Raw genomic sequence first — 20,705 nt, forward strand, 5'->3', positions numbered from 1 at the left:
AACTGTGAAATTGGATGTAGCTTGGTTTACTTGGGCAGCACTGGGACGTACGACTCGGTACCGTTATAACAATAATGCTCATGAGACTCCAATATACGCAGGAGATGGTATTCAACGGTTTTGCACTTTTTTCAATAGCGGAGTTTTCAAAACGAATAAAAACTGTAAAATTGGACAATGTTTGGTTTGCCTGGGTAGTACCGAGACGTACTGCTCGGTACCGTTATAACAATGATGCTCATGAAATTTGGTTATACGCATGGGACGCTTTTCAACCGCTTTTCAGTTTTTGTTTAGCAATGTCTCTAAACTTGATTGAATTTGGAAACTGTTGTATGTCCGAGTTTTTGGAGTGTGCCGGGACGTAACACTCAGTAACCGTTGTAACGAGCTCGTTACCAACATGTTACCTGTGCAAATCTGTCAAATGAATACAAGTAGTTGTTTAATTTAGATAAAGAAAGTACTTCTCATGTCAGTAATACTGATATACTGCAAAGTACTTCGCTGCATTACTTGATACATAACCACCAAATTGCTTTATACTAAAGGAATACTGCTTGGCCAATCGTTGTGTTCAAAACAATAACTCAACTGGAGTGCTCATATTTTTTAATAGAGAACCCAACCGAATAAACGGCTACAGCGTATGCACTTTGAGATCCCAGGAGATATCACTCGGAAGTTTCAGTACGCATGGGATGCACCAATGATTGAGCGGAACATTGCCATTCTTATGTCTAGTACAAAAGGAAACAAACGTAACAGGGCTGTCTTGCTGGCTGCACTAAACAAAGACTCTGGAGCCTGGTTGAATGCGTTGCCCGCTCCGTGTCTGGGAACATTCCCTACAAACGACGATGTGCGAATAGGTATCGCATTGCTGTATAAAATAAGAAAACCAAAAAACGTAATACTGCCAAAACTATGTAGTTTAATTTTGATAACTTTCGTTGTTTTGTTTAATTGCTGTAATTTTTCTCATTTGTATTCCTTTTTGTTTTTGTCAAAATTCTGTGTTCATTCAAAAATTTTACATTGTTCGCAGAATAAAATAGCAACCAGTTATACTTGGAACCAAAACATATCAACACAGAATTTCAATCGGAAACATTCCTGATTTTTGTAGAAATCTGTCGATTACGCATTAACACGGAGTAATCATTTAAAGGATAAAATTATATTTTCCTGAACAAATCAATAGAAAATGACTAATGGGCTACCTGCTGACGGTCTACAGTATTACAGACAATCGTATGCACCGGAGGTGCATAACTTACGAGGCCACGCTGTCGGCCGCAGTCTACTTGTTAAATTAAATCGGACCGCCTCTGCTCATCGGCTTATTGCTCATCAGCGCCCAGGTACCGTTACGCATAGTTCGAATTTTAAATAATTCAGGGAAATTCATTGTATATTTTGAATTTACCAGACAACTGAGACCGTGCGAAAGAAGTAATCATTTTATCTTTTCAGTTTCTGAAATACACAGTAAACAGCGTTTAATGCAATCCTAAGCCGTAACATCGTTTAGGCGCACCTTCCGATTTCACAGAAGTGTAAAAATGTTTTTTGCCTGTTCGTCACAGATTGTACTTGCCCCTTCTGTGTACTATAACTTAAACCGAATTTTACCGACCGATGCCAAGAAAAGCCTTATCAGCCGCTGTTGTACGGTTTTACGCGCTGAAATGCATGGGGTTGCTAAAACTTTTCTGTGGTAATGTGAACGTACTCGTAGTCATTTTAGTTGTTCGGAAAAATAGTGCAAGATCTCCGAGTCGCGATAAAGAAGCATGCATAATCTAGGCAACCATCATGCTTGCACCATGATCAATCAAACTACAGCGTCTTTCTTCAACAGTTTAACTACATAAGGCGCAGTGGTTGCATTGACACTCCTTTTTTACGAAGTTTGCCGACAGCGTAAAACAGTTGCGTCGTCCAGGTCCGTCGGAGAGAACTGGTTTGCAACCGTACATGTACTTATACTCTGCAGTTACACCTGATTAAAAACTATGGCTCGGTTTCTGTCTGCATGTTTTGCAGCGTGTATGGTCATCGTAGCAGCGAGCAGCCACTGGGTGGCCTCACTTCCACCAGCGGAGGCGCCAAAAAACTGTACAGCGGATGGTCACACTGCGGCCGAACAATGCATCCAATCTTTCTTTACTATGCTAAAAAAGACGAATACAGAAAAGCTGGAAATGCTGAAACCAGCCTTCACCACCGGTGACTTGAACGTGACCGCTGCCTCCGCTGCAGTTGAATTAGTGTGCGGGTGAGTCAACAAGTTTATTGGTGCCCCTTGTTATGTAATATTTATGTACTGAATTATAAAATTCAACATTAATTTTCAGCTTAAACATAAAACTTATTATTATTTTTAGACCGCTGACTGGAGCGTTTACCTGTATTGAAGAACTGCCGCGCCAATGTTTTGCTCCACTGGATTTGCCCGTGACTCTACATTGGTTTCTGTTTAACCCGCAGATTACCATCAATGCCAGCGACATTCTCCGCCGAATGTGCAGTGTCCCGGATCTTGGCCAGCACTTAATCCGCACTGTTAAATGCAAAGCATTACTGAGCAACCATACCACTTTTAAAACCAATGGTATACTGGGTGAACTTGAGCGTTCAGTAGGGCCACTACCTTTCCCCCAAACCCTGGATAACTTTTTTAATTGGCAGTGCCGGTAAACACATATCCAAATTAACATCTTTCTGATTAATTATTTTCCAGGCTTCCCAAATAGTGCAGGCGTATTGTTACGAGAACTAACTTTTCCCGAATCACACGTTTGTACTCTGTATACGTAGGTAAATTCAACACCAAGTTTGTAGCAAATTTTTTGAATAACTTTCATGCGTAAGTATAACGCTTTAAGAGACTTTACTGTATCGCAAATGCCGTAATCATGACTGAAGGAACCAACGAAAATTGTCCAACTGAGCAGACGGCTTTGCCCGGAAACCTTCCTTAAAGGCGAGCAAAGCGGAATGTGTCACTATGTAATGCAATAAACGTCTGTGACCAGTTCTCGTATGGAAAAGCCTGCGGTAGTTGAAACTAAATAAAATAATTTATATTTTTATAAAGATGGAATAAGTACAGCAAACATAGAGGTAAGAATCCAGCCGTCCCAACTCACCAATTACCATGTTGCAGAGCTAATCATCGTTTAATGGAAATTGTAACCCTGGATCTGGTTGAGACCGTGTGTGGTCCGGATGCTGGTGTCACGTATACCACGTTTTTTCCGCTGGCGCGCGAGTTCCTCTCCTGTTCCGGAAATCGTACGGAAGGAGTCGGCGCGGTCGTCTGAGTACATGAGAAACCCGTTACTGAGTATCTTCTACAGCAACTAAGCGAGTTTTGGCATCGCACTCGAGAAATTTAAATTGAACCGCTGACGTGAGCCCAGAGTCTGAATAAATCAAGCATGCTGTAAACCCAAAGAGAACAAAACAAAAGGACTGTTCCCTATGTTATTTATTGTCCGCAAGCGCACGTCAGCGGCTAATTTAACAAAAAGCAGCAATGAATTACATAACGAAGAAATATCACAAAATGGTTATAAGTTACAGCATACATATGTGCGATTAAAAATATTGAATATACAGTATCTATATTCGAAAGTGTTCTCAACATTTCAGTAAAATCGCTATAGCACTGTATAGTTATACATCATATCTTTTCCAGTGGCGTCATCCATTCAAAGTCGCAACAACTTATGTCCTGCTTCGAAACGGAGCGTCCAACCTGCACATTGCGACTTAATGAGTAAAAAAATACATGCAGTTGTTTACATAGCATAAGAGTACTTAGATGATGAGTAGTAATTACCGAAACCAGGTCCAGACGTATTTCTCTTATTTTAACATTTACGTAGATTTACATTTACACCAAGTACTGAAATTAAAGTGTGATCGGTGCCAAGAAAGGTGATCAGCAACAATAACCGGTGTTGTACAGTATTCAAGGAGGTGCTGTTGAGATGATATTATTAGCAAAAGGAAGGTTACTTCTGTATAAGGTCGCATGTAGATTATTACATTGCATGTTCAGTCACCTGCGCCGCATTATATTGTATTTACAAGCCCAACCTCGGAAAATGTATTATTGAATTCTGATTACTGTTTTATTATTATAATTGTTAACAAGAAACGGCCTCGGCTTCGCCTCCGCTTTTCTTGTGGTCTCCAGTCTACGGCCGGTTTATTCAAATGATTTCGATCAGCTATTTAGTTAACATCTTATTCCTTCAACGAAACAAAATGATCCGAAAATACGCTAAAACGCAGACAGAATAAAAAGTGAATTTATGGCTTTTGTGCACTCAGACGCATTCACTTTCACTCAGAAGGGAATTTTTGTTAACTTCTCCCTCCCGACCTTGATCGAGTCTACCAGGTACTAAATTTCCACTAAAGGATGCTTGCAATAGATGCTGGTTGTAGTTCGGTCACCCGTTTACCTAGCGGTCTGTGTGCTCTGGATAGTAGTGGTAGTTCGGTCACTCGTTTACCTAGCGGTCTGTGTGCTCTGGATAGTAGTGGTAGTTCGGTCACTCGTTTACCTAGCGGTCTGTGTGCTCTGGATAGTAGTGGTAGTTCGGTCACCCGTTTACCTAGCGGTCTGTGTGCTCTGGATAGTAGTGGTAGTTCGGTCACCCGTTTACCTAGCGGTCTGTGTGCTCTGGATAGTAGCGGTAGTTCGGTCATTCGTTTACCTAGCGGTCTGTGTGCTCTGGATAGTAGTGGTAGTTCGGTCATTCGTTTACCTAGCGGTCTGTGTGCTCTGGATAGTAGTGGTAGTTCGGTCACTCATTCACCTAGCGGGCTGTGTGTTCTGGACAGCAGCGGTAGTTCGGTCACTCGTTTACCTAGCGGTCTGTGTGCTCTGGATAGTAGCGGTAGTTCGGTCATTCGTTTACCTAGCGGTCTGTGTGCTCTGGATAGTAGCGGTAGTTCGGTCATTCGTTTACCTAGCGGTCTGTGTGCTCTGGATAGTAGTGGTAGTTCGGTCATTCATGCCTACTTAGCGGTCTGTGTGCTCTGGATAGTAGTGGTAGTTCGGTCATTCGCTTCACCTAGCGGTCTGTGTGCTCTGGATAGTAGTGGTAGTCTGGTCACTCATCCACCTAGCGGGCTGTGTGTTCTGGACAGCAGCGGTAGTTCGGTCACTCGTTTACCTAGCGGTCTGTGTGCTCTGGATAGTAGTGGTAGTTCGGTCATTCGTTTACCTAGCGGTCTGTGCTCTGGATAGTAGTGGTAGTTCGGTCATCTGTTTACTTAGCGGTCTGTGTATATATATATATATATATATATATATATATATATATATATATATATATATATATATATATATATATATATATATATATATATATATATATATATATATATATATATATATATATATATATATATATATATATATATATATATATATATATATATATATATATATATACCCTTATCAAAAAAAAAAACCCTTATCCCTCTGTCTAACCGGCGAACATCCCTGCGCCTTTGTCTGACCGGCGAAAACCCCTACTGCTCTGTCTTTCCGGCGGAAATTCCTACCACTCTGTCTAACCGGCAAAAATCCCTTCCCATTTGTTTAACTGGCGGAAAACCCTCCCCTCTCTCTGACCGGCAAAAATCCATAACACTCGGTTTAACCGGCGAAAATTCCTGCTAATGCATAGATAACGTTGGTGGCGGTTTCGGTAAGGTTTCCGAATATTAATAATTAATGACCTGTGATAAGCCAATCAGCGATGTCCGTTTTCGACATGTATCGTAATCCGAAGTACGAGAATATCAAAATGCCCAACTCGTGTGACTAGTGACTACTTACTGTACATAATTTTCGCCGTGTTTTAAGCCATCTTGCAAAAATCACAACCCAACAGTAAAGAAGCCAGGAAGGAAAAGGTAGAGAAACAGGCCTGTGAGCGGTATTATCGTTTTTCTCCCCATCCCTAAGGTTTTCTTTCTAGCTGTGGTTTTTCTGCACCTACATTTTAGAAACACAGAAGATTCTGCGTTCGACACTAACATCCAACCTCTGCTGGTGTTTTTTTATCACCCATATGTCGTACTGTGTTTTGTTCGCAAAGTAATTCAAAATTTCAAAGAAGCTCCGCTACAGAGGGTGATTTCGCAATATGCTTCCAGCAAGGGACAAAATTCCAAAAAATTTCCCTTTCTATTCTTTTTATTTGTTTGCTAAACAGTCTTGTGGGACAAAGTGTGCCTAATTGTTCAGAACGATTTGTGGAGTTCGAGCGATCAACTTGGCATGAAAAACCGATTGAAGAACAAGGTGCCGTGTGCTGGCGTTATTAACAATTTGTAAAAGCCACAGAAAAGTCGCCGAGCGTTTGATGAGCAAAGGGATCGTTATTTCTCATACTAGGATGAATAAGCTTTTGAAACTGTATGGGCCCGAGAGCGAAGGGAGTGGTTCGCCTGTAAAACGCCTAGGAAATCAGTGCCCACCCAAAGTTCCCACAAAGTCCCTCATCGCCGAGGTCAAGAGGGCTATCTTAATACCGAATCCACCGTCTCAGAGAAAGTTGGCAAGGAAATTTAGGACATCCCAGTACACGATATCGAAGATTATTCATCGTAATCTTGAAGCGAAAGTACGTAAAAAAGGCAAAGTACATGCACTGTCAAATAAGCAGGCAGAACAGCGTGCTTCTCGTGGTCCCCGATTGGCCAAATTTCTGAGCCAGCGAAATTTACTCTACATCATTTTAATTGACGAAGCATAAGTCTATCTTGATTATACGGGCAAGCGAAGAAAGATCTGCTACGAGTTTAAAGGATCCGAAAATTCCGGAAACTGGATGAAATTTTGGATAGTTAAAAAACCACAAGGTGTTACTATTATCGCCAAAATTACTTTATCGTGGCCCAACAGTGATCCGGTTCATTTCTCCCACTGCTAAAATAACCGCCGATTTCTACATTCAAAACGTGTCCAAGCCATTAATGCGAGAAGACTTCCGCCGTCTTTGTCCAAGTGAAGAAAGGAAGGTAGTACTGCATCAGGACCCCGTTCCCGCACATACTCCCAAAAAAACCTGCCAGAGGCTAGCTTCTCCCGGCATCCGATACATTCCGAAGGGCATGTGGCCGAGCAACTCCCCGGACTTTGCATCCATGGATTTTGGAACGAACGGGATTTTTAAAAGAATTTTGTATCACAAGCATGCAACGTCGATTCGCAGTTTGTTAACAGTCGCGCGCCCATCTTTGTATAGAATTTCAATTACCCTGAGCCACCAAATAATTCGTGCCTGGCGTTATCGTGTGGTGTTGATGGCAGAGAAGAAGGGCTTTCAGATAGAGCAAATATTAAAATAAAGTATATGCGGCGGAGATTATAATTAATTTATGAATAAAGTGGAAGCATATTGCGAAATCACCCTCTGTACAAGCACTTCACTGGAAGTTAGGATGCTTTCTGTATACAAGTATTCTTCTTCAGTTTTAACCTTAAATTCCGTGTACCGTAGCTTTTACCGAGTTTTACCGACCGATAACCAGGAATGTCACACCTCCAGCAAACTGCTGTTTTTCGCGCGGATGTACAATCATGTTGTTGCGAAAACTCAGTGTACACATACGATCCGCAAAGGAACTGTTCATAATGAAATACTTATGTACCCGTACAGTCGTTCTAGGCGCTTTGAAAACTAATATTGTAAGATCTCCGATCGTGATAAAGAATGCATGCATAATCTAGGTAACCATCATGCTTGCACTACTGTATTACCGATCATCCAGTGTCTTTCTGGGACTATATAAAGCGTAGTGGCTGCATTAAGACATAATTACATAATTTTGTTCTCTACACACATTAAGCAGTTGCTAGTCCAGGCGCGCCGGTGGAAGCGATTTTGCAGCCATATAATTTCCGCAGTTTTGCTTTGTTTAAAAACTATGGCGCTGTGTATACTTTTCACAGTATGCATGGTAATCATAGCAGCGAGCAGCCAGGTGGCGGTAGCACTTCCCACTACGGAGTCACCAGCCAGTTGTACAGCGGAAGGTAAGACAGCGGCTGAGAAGTGCTTACAATCCTTCGAGAGTCTGCTAAAAAAGAACAGAGAAAAGTCGGAAATGTTGGGAGCAGCATTCGCCACCGGTGACCCCAACGTGACAACCGCCTCCACTGCCGTTGACTTTGTGTGCGGGTAAGTAAATCTACGTCGTATTCAGCAGCTGTACTGTACAGTACTGATGCCTATTATTACATGACCTTTTATGCATTGAATTGTCCACTTGACAATGTTTTTTAACCTGAATAAAAAATACATATTTTTAAGGCCGCTGGCTGGCGCGTATGCCTGTCTTGAGCAGCTGCCGCGTTCATGTTTTTTCCATCTGGATATGATCGTGGCTCTAGACTGGTTTCTGCATAACCCATATATCACAATCAATGGCAGCGAGATTTTCCGCCGAATGTGCAGTGTTCCGGATCTCGCCCAACACTTAATCCACATTGCAAAATGCAGAACAGCTTTGAGCAACAGTCCCGCTTTTAAAACCGATGGCACAATAGGTGAAATTCAACGAGCAATCGGACCGGACCCTGTTCCCCAGACCCAGGATTCCTATCTTGACTGGCATTGCCGGTAATGCGTCGTTTTGATAATTTTCAGCCACTCCGGTGTGCGTTGGTTGAAACTAATTAAAAACCCAAATTATCTGTACAAATTAAAAACTAAATACTGTACAGCACGGAGAGTATTGCACACTAACGGTCCTAACTCACGCGTAAACGTGTTGCAGAGCGAATCGCCATTTACTGGAAATTGTAACCTTGGATCTGGTTGAGACCACGCGTGGCGCGGATGCCGGTGTCACGTATACCACATTTTTTCCGTTGGCGCGAGACGTCCTGTTGTGTTCCGGTAACCGTACGGAAGCGGTCGGCGCAGTCGTCTGAGTAAATAAGAAACCTGGTGCACGAATTCTAACTAAACTTGATCTGGCAGTGCGGCCGACAACTTTTGATGACATCTTCGAGCTCCGAATAAATTATGCCTGTTGTAAAACCATCTAACGAAAGCAGAAAAAAAACAGATTAATAACTGTTTCCTACATTATGCGGGAGCGCAGTCAGCGCACTAAGACGGCTCATATGAACACAATAAAAAAGGGACATAACGAAGAGATAACATATTTCAAAATTAAATCTTAGCGCATTGTAGCATTATAGCAGTAGAAGCGCATGCAGTCATCCTGAAATAAATAGTGTCGTATTTTTATTGACAGCCAAAGATAATTAGCCCGGCAGTGCTTGAGGTATCAAGGAATTTTTTCATACATTTCAAACTCAATTGCAGTATAACGAAAATATACTGATCTTCAATTATTTTTTGAGCAGTTTTCGAACAGTAGTTTAAAATTTAAATGGTAGCTGGAAACTGCTCCAGTTGAGCATTGATGGTACGATACAATAGATAATTAAATTCTATTGTCACGACATATACACAAACTAGAAGAAACTGGAAGTAACACAAAGATGGAAGAAACTGCAAGTGACACTGTAACTGGAAGGAATCCGAAAACGTCGCTGTGTTGTACAACTGCGGAAAACCCGGTAAATGTTGAGTGTCGTCTGCAATTTCTCGTATTTACATCCAGTTACCTAAGCTCAATACACACAACATCAATCAATACACATTAAAGTAAAGCATAACAGTTGTAAAAGGCTATTTGTGCATACAACACCAGCACTACGTCAGTAAAAAGTTACAGTAGACAAACTGTGCGATTAAAAAATCAGGAAGAGCAGCAAAAAGCATTCCGAATGACTGTTTCAGTGAAATCGCTGTAGCGCAGGAAGTATACGAGTAACAGTACTGACACCCTGCACTCGGAGAAAGTTTTAGCTGTGCAGCCACGCGTACGTTGTACGACCGCATTCACAGCTCACTCACACAGCTTGCAGCTGCATGTGAACTGCTGGCTACTGGCTGAACGCAATCGGCTTTACTTCCCTTTGGCTACATAGGGATAACTTTATTGACAAATTGTACAAGCTAAAAGCCATTTACACTTGAACTTGGTAAACCAATTTAGAACAAAAAGAACAGTTCTTCAAGCTGTTTAGAACACCCAACCGTTCCCAGAACAGAAGCAGCGTTCCCGCGCTGAATTTCCACACTTAGACGTTGCCACAAAAATTCGGTGGCGCGCGCTTCTCCTGTTTGCTCTTTAATGCGTCGGCCAACTTCGTTGATGAAATGACGGGTACTACCGCCGCAACTTCCCATCGTTTCGAGGGCGATTGGTTCGAAAAAGTGTCGATCAGTCAGTTCCGAGTAAAGGTTTCTTTTTCGTGTTTCCGCGTCATCAGCTGCAGATCTGGCTACATACGACGTAGCGAACGTGTCAACAACCGTCACATCCCAAATCAGAGGAAGGCCATTTTTCCAAGGAAAGAGTGATAAGCCATCCGGCCGTTTCCCATCTAATCTGCTCAGTCCGGGCGGTTCCAAGATTGTCGGCACCTTTGCTGAACCCAGACTCCGTTGGATTACACTGTTCAGACTGGCGTGCCGCCTGAACCTTCCTTGACTTCTTATGCACGACAGGCCATGTAAGCCAAACGCGTCAACCATTTCCCCACAACGGCATTTATGCTCCTTGCATACTGGTGCACCCATCCGCAAAGCAACAGCGATCCGCAGACCGGCATCGTCCAGCAATGTGCCAAGGCTAGCAACCGGTAGCGCAAACAACCAGGCACTGGCATTCTTAGTGGAGACAGCCAACAAACGAGCAGATGCAATAACGTCGGCACTCTCCATTAAGGCGTCCAGTTTCCCGGCAGTCAGCATATCCGACCACAAGCGTTGGTTACTCCGGTCTTCTAACGCTGGTGCACCCTTTCCTGTACGTTCCTGCCAGTATAACTCAACGTCAGACCGATCATCGGGGCAATCTTCAGGCACCATAGTGCGTACTAATTCGTCGGTCGAATATAGCGAGGAGAGATAGGCCGGCGTTGCGATTTCTTCGGCTTTAGGCAGTCCCAAGCCCCCATACTGGACCGGCAGAGTAGCTTGCCCGTAAGTGCATTCATCCATCTTAACATTCGTAATCTCTTCCGCTTTCGACCTAATCACGTGGTCGAAATCTTTTAGCTTCTCCGGATATTTGTTGCAAGGGGCCGCTCTTAGCGTATACATAAGCCTTGGGAGCGATAGACTGTTTCTAAGGAGGAATAGCGCCTGCTGCGCCGGCAAGACGCTCAGTGAATCTGTCAGTTTTTTGATTTGGTCAATTTTGCCGTCCAAGCAGCGGCCGATTGACCAGTCCGTAAGAGGAGCACCAAGCAGTTCCAGTGTCTCTGGAGTCACCCTTTGAATTCCAGGTGCGACGACGGCAAATCGGTCATAAATATCCTGCTGCTCCGCTTCAGTCCCGCCATAAATATACAACTCGCACTTTGCAAAGTTAATCTCTAAACCAATTTTCGGTGCATCATCACAAACCCTAATTGACCAGTCCGTAAGAGGAGCACCAAGCAGTTCCTTTGGCTACAGTGCCGTACTACTGATACTGTACAAAACTTCTCCGAGTGCAGGGTGTCAGTACAGTAACTTAAAAGTGTAGCGCACTGAGCGGACAATGCAATTAGGGAGAGAATTAATTTTTTTTTGGCAGTAGGTAGCTCTCGTTTTACTATTAATAGGTCTACACCTGCGATTTTACACTTGGTTAAAGAAAACGAAACGCAGACCGACGGTCACCAGTGAGAATTGAACCGCAATCGCAATCCGACATCCCAGTTGGGCATGTAGTGTACTCTGTACTTGCTCACAATGTCATATTTTCGTTTCTATTTCAGAATTGTTATTGTTGTGCCGCTTAAATAACTGCTATAACCGAATAATTGCACTCGAAAAGCAATACGTTGCTATAAGTAGAAAAATAGGCGGTACGCGTATTCTTCGGGATTACTGATCGCACATTCTTTGTACTGTAACTTTTACCGAGTTTTACCAACTGATATCCAGGAATGTCATACATGCTGCAACCGAAGGTGTACATTTTATTGCTAGAAATCAACGTACAAAAGCAAGCCGTAAAGGAACTTTTTATGATGGAGTACTAGTACATTCATTTTTGCTGTTCTGAAAACTGGTGCAAGATCTCCGCTTGTGATAAAGAATGCATGCATAATCTAGGGAACCATCACGCTTGCACCATGATCCACCTGTGTCTTTCTTCGGCTATATAAAGCGCAGTAGATGTTTAGTGATATTATTCGTTCCCTACACCGGCAACATAAAGCGGTTGCTTATCCAGGTGGAAAGCGATATTGCAGCCACATATTCCTTGCAGTTTCGTCTCATTAAAAATTATGGCACCGCGTATCTGTTTTATGGCATGCCTCGTAATCGTAGCAGCAAGCAGCCAAATGGTGGCTTCACTTCCAACGACGGAGTTGCCAAAAAATTGCACAACAGAAGATCAGACAGCGGCTGAACAGTGCCTACAATCTTTCTACGCTCTGCTAAACAAGAACAGAGAAAAACTGCAAACACTCGAAGCAGGCTTCGCCACCGGTGACCCCAACATGACCACTGCCGCCGCCGCAGTCGAGTTTGTATGCGGGTAAGTCGACAATGCAACCAGCAATTTTACTGGTACTTCTTGTTATGAAATACTCAAATGCATATTTAATTACCCAGCCAACACTAATTTTTAGCCTAAACAGATAATAATTGCTCATATTGCTTTAGACCGCTGGCTGGCGCGTTTACCTGTCTTGAACAGCTGCCGCGTCCATGTTTTTCCCACTGGATATGACCATGGAGCTTCATTGGTTTCTGCACAACCCGCGAATTACTGTAAATACCAGCGACATTTTCCGCCGAGTGTGCAGTGTTCCAGATCTGAGCCAACACTTAATCCGCATTGTTAAATGCAAAACAGCACTTCCCACTTTTAAAGCCGATGGCGTTTTGGGTGAAATTCAGCGTGCTATTGGCCCAGCCCCTTTTCCCCAGACCCTGGATAACTTTTTTGATTGGCAATGCCGGTAAATAAAAATGTCCAAATTTGGCACCGTTTAAAATATGTAATTTCCAGAATCTCCATGTAGTAGTGCAAACTTATTGTTACAAGACCTTGCTATTCCCAAATTTCTCGTAATGTACTTACCACATTCAAAAAACTAAGACTTAGTGTGCAATAAATTTTCTGAATAATTTTTCTTTCGTATGTATCCTAAATAATAATCTTTTTACAACATTATAACCCCATAACGAAAACTGTCCCATTTTTAAAAAAACTGGTTTCCCCGAAAAAGTATCTAACAGAAAGTTAAAAGTTAAAGCTATTATACCACTAGGCTTTAGCTAATGTATATAAAAATAGTAGTAATGTGTAGCATGGTTTTAATTTGTCGGCTAATTCGCCACTGCGAATGCGGAATACGTAATGCACTAAACGGCAATAGCCGGTTCTCGTACTAATGAAGAAAGAAGGTAACTAAAGGTCCCGACTAACGAGTGACCATGTTGCAGAGCGAATCACCATTTAATGGAAACTGTAACCCTGGATCTGGTTGAAACCACGTGCGGTGCGGATGCCGGTGTCACGTACACCACGCTCTTTCCCCTGGTGCGAGACGTGCTTTCGTGTTCCAGTAATCGTACGGAAGCGGTCGCCTGAGTACATAAGAAAGCCGTTACATTTTTCCTCTAACTGTCTAACTGCAAGTTCTGGCAATTCAGCCGAGAAAATCAAATTGAATCTTTGAGGTCCTTTTATCTTTGAGGTTGTACAACCATTAACCATCTGACAAGAAGAGAATAAAATAGGACTGTTCCCTATAATATTATTGTCTGCAAGTGCATGACGGCGGCTGCTTTAACGAAAGGCGACATAATACGCGTATACGATAGCGAGAAAATATCACAAAATCGTTAAAAGTTAAGGTATAAATAATGTGCGCTTAAAAATCATACAATATTTGAAAGTATTCGCAACATTTCAACAAAATCGCTGCAGCATTGGGTAGTTGTACATTATTCTCGCATCTTTTCAACGGCGTCGCCGATCGATAAATTGGTAGCGTAACATGTTATCTCATGCTTCGAAACGGTGTCCCCAAATTAATTGCACTTTGCGAATACAAAAAGCACGCAGCACGAATACATGCAGCTGTTTACTTAAGTTCGGGCGGTAACCACTATAGTGATTACCGAAACCCTATACACAGGGACCTAATTTAACATTTACGTAAATAAACAGAGCACCAAGTTCTACTGAATAGGTTGGTATTAAAATTATACGTAATACTCGTATGAGATCGGTGGCAAGAAAGGTGATCAGCAACGATAATTGCTGTTCTACAATATTCAGGGATGTGCAGATGGCCGTTGGGAAACCCCGTATGCATAAGCCAGGGGGGATCTTTCGATGATACAGTACAATCATCCTAGTTGTTCCGAAAATCATTGTAAGACCTCCGGGTCAAGATAAAGAATGCACACATAATCCAGAGAACCATCTTGCTTTGGCCATGATCAACAGGCTAAATGCCATTAGTTTGTTCGTATGTCGACTGCTATACGTATTAATGCCGACTGCGGGTATTCAGGTCTGTCGGGTGAAAACAGATTGTGCCTCCGTATAATTCTTGCAGTGCCTAAAACGTGCCTAAAACTATGACTCTGCTCATACTAATCTTTTGGTGACCACTCCGTACACACCCTTTCACGCCCTTTTACTCCGTACACAACCTTGTGCACTGCCTTTCATTCCGTGCACAACCTTTTCGGGCACTGCATTTCATTCCGTGCACAACCTTTGGCACTACCATTCACTCGGTACATTCATTCACTCGGTACGTCACTCGGATGAACCGCCGATTAACGGAAGTTATCACCGTGGATCTGGTTAAGGTCATAACCGAGGATGCTGATGTTACGCGTACCGCGTTTTTCCGGCTTGTGCAAGAAGGTCTTGTGCTTGTCTTGTCAGGCATTATCGTATGTATTACATTTACGAAGTTTATTACTACTGCTACAATTAAAAACCAATATATTCTGTATTAAATGTCGTATTCTGAGTGGCAAACAGAACCAATTAATGAAAAGCAGCTCGAATTACGTAATTCTATTTAATTTTTTCGTATGCGACGGGGAAAAATAATATTATCAGCAAAAGGCGTTACTTCTGTAAAATGTTGCATATTAATTTTTCAATGCCTGCTCAAATCAGCCATGCCGCATTGTACTAATATCATGATGTCTGGGAAAGCCTTATATACTGAACTCCGGCAATCAGTGTTTGAGATATCTGCCTGGAATATTAAATTGTGCTCATAGTGTAATTTTAGGCGGTAGTGCAGAACACCATGCAGAAAAGCCTCAGTTCGACAACGAAACTACTTTACGTACCGCAAAAGCTGCTGCGCTGCTCCCGGCTTTGGACGGATTTTATTTTTAAAAATGCTCTCACCAAAAAATTATCTCGCAGTCGCCTTCATAAATGATTTTTATATTCGGTATAACTTGTACTGTACCAACAGGTTATAACAAAGGTCAAACCGCTGCGCAAGGCCATGCCCAGACATTGTAGGCGCGGACTGAATGCTGTCAACAGGTAATCCAAAATCCAAATAAGCCGCAATGAATCTGTTAGGATAGAGCACAAGTGTTCCAATTGCTTTAAAAACTAATTGAGTGATTTTTTAGTCCTGATAACGGATACAAAGAATGCACGTATAATCCAGTAAACCATTAAGCCTGCGCCTTGATCGGTCGAGGCCAGTGCATTTTCTCTACGACAGCTACTCGTAGGGCGCGGTGGTTGCATTTATACAGCGATAACGTGCCATAATCGCGCATCCATGTCAGTTGGTGAAAGATAATTTCGCAGCAACAGTAATAACAGCTAGATATATCTTTATTCACCTGTGGTACAACGTGTTATTACATAATCAAAAAACATCACAATTTTTACAACATTAAAACTTCGTTTAACTTTTCTGCTCCTTCCATTGTTCCCAAAACTGAGGCCGCGTTCCCCCGCTGTATCGCCAACGACAATCTTTGACGTAGAAATCCATGGGAACGCTTCTCCCCTGTTTGCTGTTCCAGTCGTTTGCCCGGTTCTTTGATAATGGCGATGGCGGCCGGGCCCCAAAGGCCCATTGTTCAAAAGCTATCGGAGCAAAGATATACCTGCCGAACAAGTACGCATACAGCTGCGCCTTTTTTCCTCCGCTTCCAACGCAGCTGCACCTGCGTTTGCCGCCGTAGATTTAAGGTGGGAAGGCGCAACAGTATCCACACAAGTGACATCCCAAGCTGAACACATTCCTCTCTGCCAGGCAAAGGTTGTGCAGCCGTCAGGGCGTCGTTCGGAAGATGCCAAAAAAACTGTACAGCAGAAGGCCAGGATACGGCCGAACATGCTCGCAATCCTTCGACATTACGATGCAGATATTCTCCGAGAAGCTAATCATGTTAAAAAGGGCCAATTCACCGCCGGTATCCTCAACGAGGCCACTGCGTCAGCAGTAACGAACTTCTTATGCGGGTAAGTAAATTCGCAATCGACTGCACTTTTCCGAAGCATATGGTGTTGCATATATAATTATGTAGTTTGCTAATTATCAAACCAGAATGTCAAAATTAATAATGGCGTATAAAATTCAGACCGCTAAGTGACGCTCTCAACTGAACTGACGCTTGTGCCTCCTCGATCAGTGCCCTTTACGGCTGCCACCGGCCCTGCCTGGATTCTGGCTGCAGGTCCATATCAGCGACATTGTCCGTCGCACATGTCGTATTGCGGACCTCAGCCAACACTTATTAATTTTCAGGGCAGTGGAATGCAAGAAAGCACTGAACAACCTCCTTACTGTTCAGAACGAGTTTCTTCGTGCAAGCGGCTCACTGAACAAGGACAGCCGCTCCCTCGTTGTGGTTATTCTTGACTGGCAATGCAGGTGAGTACTGCACATGTACAGATACTACAGAATCGTTTGAAGAAAATCCAGTTCTGCTCAATCTGTCGCTATTTGAAACAGCTTTCGTAATGTGCAGTGAACCGCGTACAGATACGTACGTACGCTCTCATGCAGTGGTCATTAGTAAGGGTATAATGGGCATCCCGATCCGGCTACCGACTATGTAGTGGCGCGTTGTTTTTTTAATGTTTTCATAATTATGGCGCTTTGCAGCCGCTGTTTACGTGGGTTTATTATAGCGGTACAGTCGCGTGCCCTTCTGCAGTTTATGCAAACTTAATACAGTAACCGAGAACTTCTTGGCATCTTTCAGTTCGCAACTTCTCATACTAATCAACCTGCGTACGCGCTTGGTAGAGATACATTACGTCGTAGCAAGTACCTCGTGTAGACTCCGAAGCAGCAAATGCAGGAATTGTTTATTGTGGTCCCGGGTGGGCACTGGTGCAGATAGATCCATCGACGTTTGACGGAGGTTAAAACCGTGGATCTGGTTGCGACTGCCTGTAGCGCAGATGCTGGTATCTCATATGCTTTGTTATATCCGTTGGTGGAAGAACTTCTTTATTATCACTACGGGTACCAGTTAGCGCTTGTGGTGCGGACAGAGTACTTGACAAATTAGACCCGAAATTACACTTCAGGAAGCGTCAAAAATGTTATACACGGCTTGAAAACCTATTAATCTGATCAGTGTTAAAGAATTTGTTTGAAAATTGAAGTGCATATTTAAATGTTTTCTAGCGATGTAGCTGAAAAATTCAAATTGTACTCTGCGCTCCGGATAATAAACTATACGACTTACGAATAATATCATTATATCTACAGCTGCTATATAACCTATTCTGTGCATATTAAGTAGTCGAGAATAGTTATTTTTGAATAATATATAGTTTATATAAAAAATAAGGCGAATGATGTTTAATAAGTCGCAGCATTTAAGCCGTATAAGAGCTATCTTGTCCAAAACCGTAGATAATTATGCCCTGAGCAGCCATCGTTCTACGGCTTTTTGTACATCTCTTCGATTAACTTCTGCTGACGTGCGACACGTGAGAAATTATTGGAAAACACATTCAAATTCGAGCCAGCGGTGTCCTATTGGACATCTACATAAAAAAAGAGCAGTACAAAAAGAGCAGGACCATTACGCCCATTGTTAAAAACAGTTTCATGTATGTTTCCAATTGATATACCATTCGAACAAAGCATAACTCATTTCTGCACAGAGCGGAAAATACTACAAAAAAACTAGAGTACAAGAAAACCTAATCGAAAAAATGTCCAGAACTGCCTTAAAAGATCCACGCATCTTCCAGGTCAATTAAGTTCAGGTGTTTATATAATTATGCCCAAGTGCCAGCCGAACACTCCAGGCTTACCATTAGAATTGAGAACTCTTGATTTCTCCGTGCAGTAAGCGCCCCAGTGTTCATATGCTGATACACATGCAAGTCAATGAATAACTGCATTCAGTACGGTAGCTACCGTTGTCACATGTTACTGATACAACTTGTCTGAAAGACTGCTTGTTAATTTTAGTACGGACCCTCAAATTAGCCGGTAATCAATATTCGCACCATTTGCATGTACCATTTGTATGCGCAATGTGTTTTGGATAAACCTTTGCAAACCGCAAATTAATCATTTCAGGTTCATCTACAAAACGCTAGGCAAGTACCGGAGAATCCGCCCGAAAAGGTTGCTCATACAGTTGGCCGGGAGTATTTTCACTGAAAGGTTAAGAATACTTTTTGCAATTAAATTAGTTTCCTTTCGTAGTAATTTTCACACAACCCAGTGTAATTTATAGTATGTCAGTACAGTACTTTGTAGTTTGTATCAACCGACGCAAGGAAAAGTCCCACTGATATCCGCGGAAGTGCTTGTTGCCGGCAGATGTGAATGTTAGTACAAATCGATACGCAAAGCTACTTCTTCCGATACAGTACACTCGTCTTGATTACTACTCATTCTGAAAACCAAATGCGAGATCTCTTGGTCGTGATAAAAATTGCACAGGCAATCAAAGGAGCCGTTTTATTTGTATCATGATTAATTTCCGCGGTACCCAGACAACACATCAGCAGCGGTTGCATGAGTTCTTCAACAACGACATAAAACGTTCACTACTCGACCAGCTTGAACCAGATTTAAAAAGGGAATAATTCTTGACGTAAATGAATAAAATTATGGCTCTGCGCATTTATTTTATAGCGTGTATGCTCATCGTCGCAGCGAGCAGCCAGCAGACGGTATCAACATCGGCTGAGGTGGTGAGCAACTGTACAATAGAAAACGAGATAGCGGCGGAACAATGCTCGCGATCCTTGGACACCGTATTCCGGGCGCACACCGAACCAATGATAATTGTCGATACATCCTTCGCCGCTGGACTTACCCTCAACGAGACCACTGCTGCAACTATAACTGACTTTTTATGCGGGTACATGTATATCAAATCGCAACTCCTTTGCTAATGTTTCCTGTTACATACTACGTACGATGTATATTTGTATATTTAATATACATGCATAAATAAAATACATATACATAAAATATACATATATTCTTATATACATATATGCATATGTATACAATGTATGTAGATATACATAGCATGTATATGCATTTATATGTAGATATAATACGTACACCTACACATACATACATAAAATATGGTCAGAAGATAGAATAATTGCTTATACTTTGTAGACCGTTGGCAGATGCTCTCACCTGTGTTGGACAAGGGCCGCCTCAATGTCCTATTCCACGGCCATGGAACTGGCGCGTATTCTGGCCGCAGGTCAATGTCAGCGACATTGTCCGCCGCACGTGCCGTATTCCGGACCTCGGCCAACACCTATAATCCGCACTTTCACCTGCAAGAAAGCACTGAGCAACCTTCCCACGGTTAAAAACGAGTTGATTGGGGCACTGGAATCATTTCCTGCACGGGGTCATACTTACACTGCGGATTTTCTGGATTGGCAATGCCGGTAAGTACGCCACGTTCATCACAAGTTTGGTTGTTTCAGCCTGTCTGTATTTGACATCATGGTGCACCGCTTACAGATCGGTAATAAGAACAAATCTGTACTATACAGTAAACACAACAGGAAGATGTCTGTCGCTGCATGGTTTCGACAGCGGCAGAGATTTTTTTATTTCGACATTTGCCACTTCTTAACTTCTCATAACAATAAGCCTGCGCTGGTTGACCCAAGTCGAAATATTTCAACGTAAACCGTGAAGAGAGGCAAATGCAGACTTTTTAACTGCGATTACGAATGGGTATCGTTATTCGTTACAGATTGCATCGGCGTTTAATGAACATTGTCACCCTGGACGTGCTCAAGGCAGCGTGTGGCGAGGATGCCGGTGTCACCTATGGTCCTATACCACGTTATTTCCGCTGGTGCAAGAAATTCTTTACTGCCCTGGGATCTGATTAACGACTTGTGAAGTGTGATACGGCTGTGGTCGGGCGCGCCACTTCCGAGTATTTGAGAATAGTAACCCAAAAAAATAAATATGTGTTACACTCCATCTTTTTAATCCAACTTTTAACCAGCCGTGTCTGACTGCGCCGTAAGAATTATGGATTGAAATAAGAGACATTTCTAACCTAATACGTACGATAACTGTTAAAGATTTTCCTCCGTATCTAGATAAT

The 20,705-nt window shown here is 42.6% G+C and overlaps 4 protein-coding genes and 1 long non-coding RNA gene across 6 annotated transcripts; all 5 read left to right on the top strand.

Annotated features, from left to right (window-relative positions):
• Window positions 1-1,854: 1,854 nt before the first annotated feature.
• On the top strand, window positions 1,855-3,486 carry LOC129598862 (uncharacterized). Its single transcript, XM_055496949.1, has 3 exons — window positions 1,855-2,281; window positions 2,391-2,699; window positions 3,173-3,486. Exons 1-3 carry the CDS (start codon window positions 2,019-2,021, stop codon window positions 3,327-3,329), a joined length of 729 nt encoding a protein of 242 aa, XP_055352924.1. The 5' UTR covers window positions 1,855-2,018; the 3' UTR covers window positions 3,330-3,486.
• Window positions 3,487-6,019: 2,533 nt separating this feature from the next.
• Window positions 6,020-7,386, top strand: LOC129598885 (uncharacterized). The gene is made up of 2 exons (XM_055496971.1): window positions 6,020-6,785; window positions 6,883-7,386. Exons 1-2 carry the CDS (start codon window positions 6,399-6,401, stop codon window positions 7,384-7,386), a joined length of 891 nt encoding a protein of 296 aa, XP_055352946.1. The 5' UTR covers window positions 6,020-6,398.
• Window positions 7,387-7,831: 445 nt separating this feature from the next.
• LOC129598873 (uncharacterized) lies at window positions 7,832-9,183 on the top strand. Its single transcript, XM_055496959.1, has 3 exons — window positions 7,832-8,219; window positions 8,352-8,660; window positions 8,818-9,183. Exons 1-3 carry the CDS (start codon window positions 7,966-7,968, stop codon window positions 8,972-8,974), a joined length of 720 nt encoding a protein of 239 aa, XP_055352934.1. The 5' UTR covers window positions 7,832-7,965; the 3' UTR covers window positions 8,975-9,183.
• Window positions 9,184-12,300: 3,117 nt separating this feature from the next.
• On the top strand, window positions 12,301-13,876 carry LOC129598871 (uncharacterized). Its single transcript, XR_008691824.1, has 3 exons — window positions 12,301-12,657; window positions 12,786-13,084; window positions 13,572-13,876. It is a non-coding gene; the product is annotated as an uncharacterized LOC129598871 (long non-coding RNA).
• Window positions 13,877-19,142: 5,266 nt separating this feature from the next.
• Window positions 19,143-20,635, top strand: LOC129598877 (uncharacterized). Of its 2 annotated transcripts, XM_055496963.1 has the most exons (4): window positions 19,143-19,475; window positions 19,745-20,028; window positions 20,068-20,108; window positions 20,343-20,635. In XM_055496963.1, the coding sequence occupies exons 1-4, from the start codon at window positions 19,470-19,472 to the stop codon at window positions 20,357-20,359; spliced, it is 348 nt and encodes a 115-aa protein (XP_055352938.1). In that variant the 5' UTR covers window positions 19,143-19,469; the 3' UTR covers window positions 20,360-20,635. The 2 variants fall into 2 exon arrangements, with proteins under 2 accessions (XP_055352938.1, XP_055352937.1); XM_055496962.1 differs by lacking the exon at window positions 20,068-20,108.
• The last annotated feature ends 70 nt before the right edge of the window (window positions 20,636-20,705 follow it).

The sequence above is a fragment of the Paramacrobiotus metropolitanus genome, unplaced genomic scaffold, assembly GCF_019649055.1.
Source record: "Paramacrobiotus metropolitanus isolate TYO unplaced genomic scaffold, Prichtersi_v1.0 Parri_scaffold0000131, whole genome shotgun sequence".
NCBI lineage: Eukaryota > Metazoa > Tardigrada > Eutardigrada > Parachela > Macrobiotidae > Paramacrobiotus > Paramacrobiotus metropolitanus.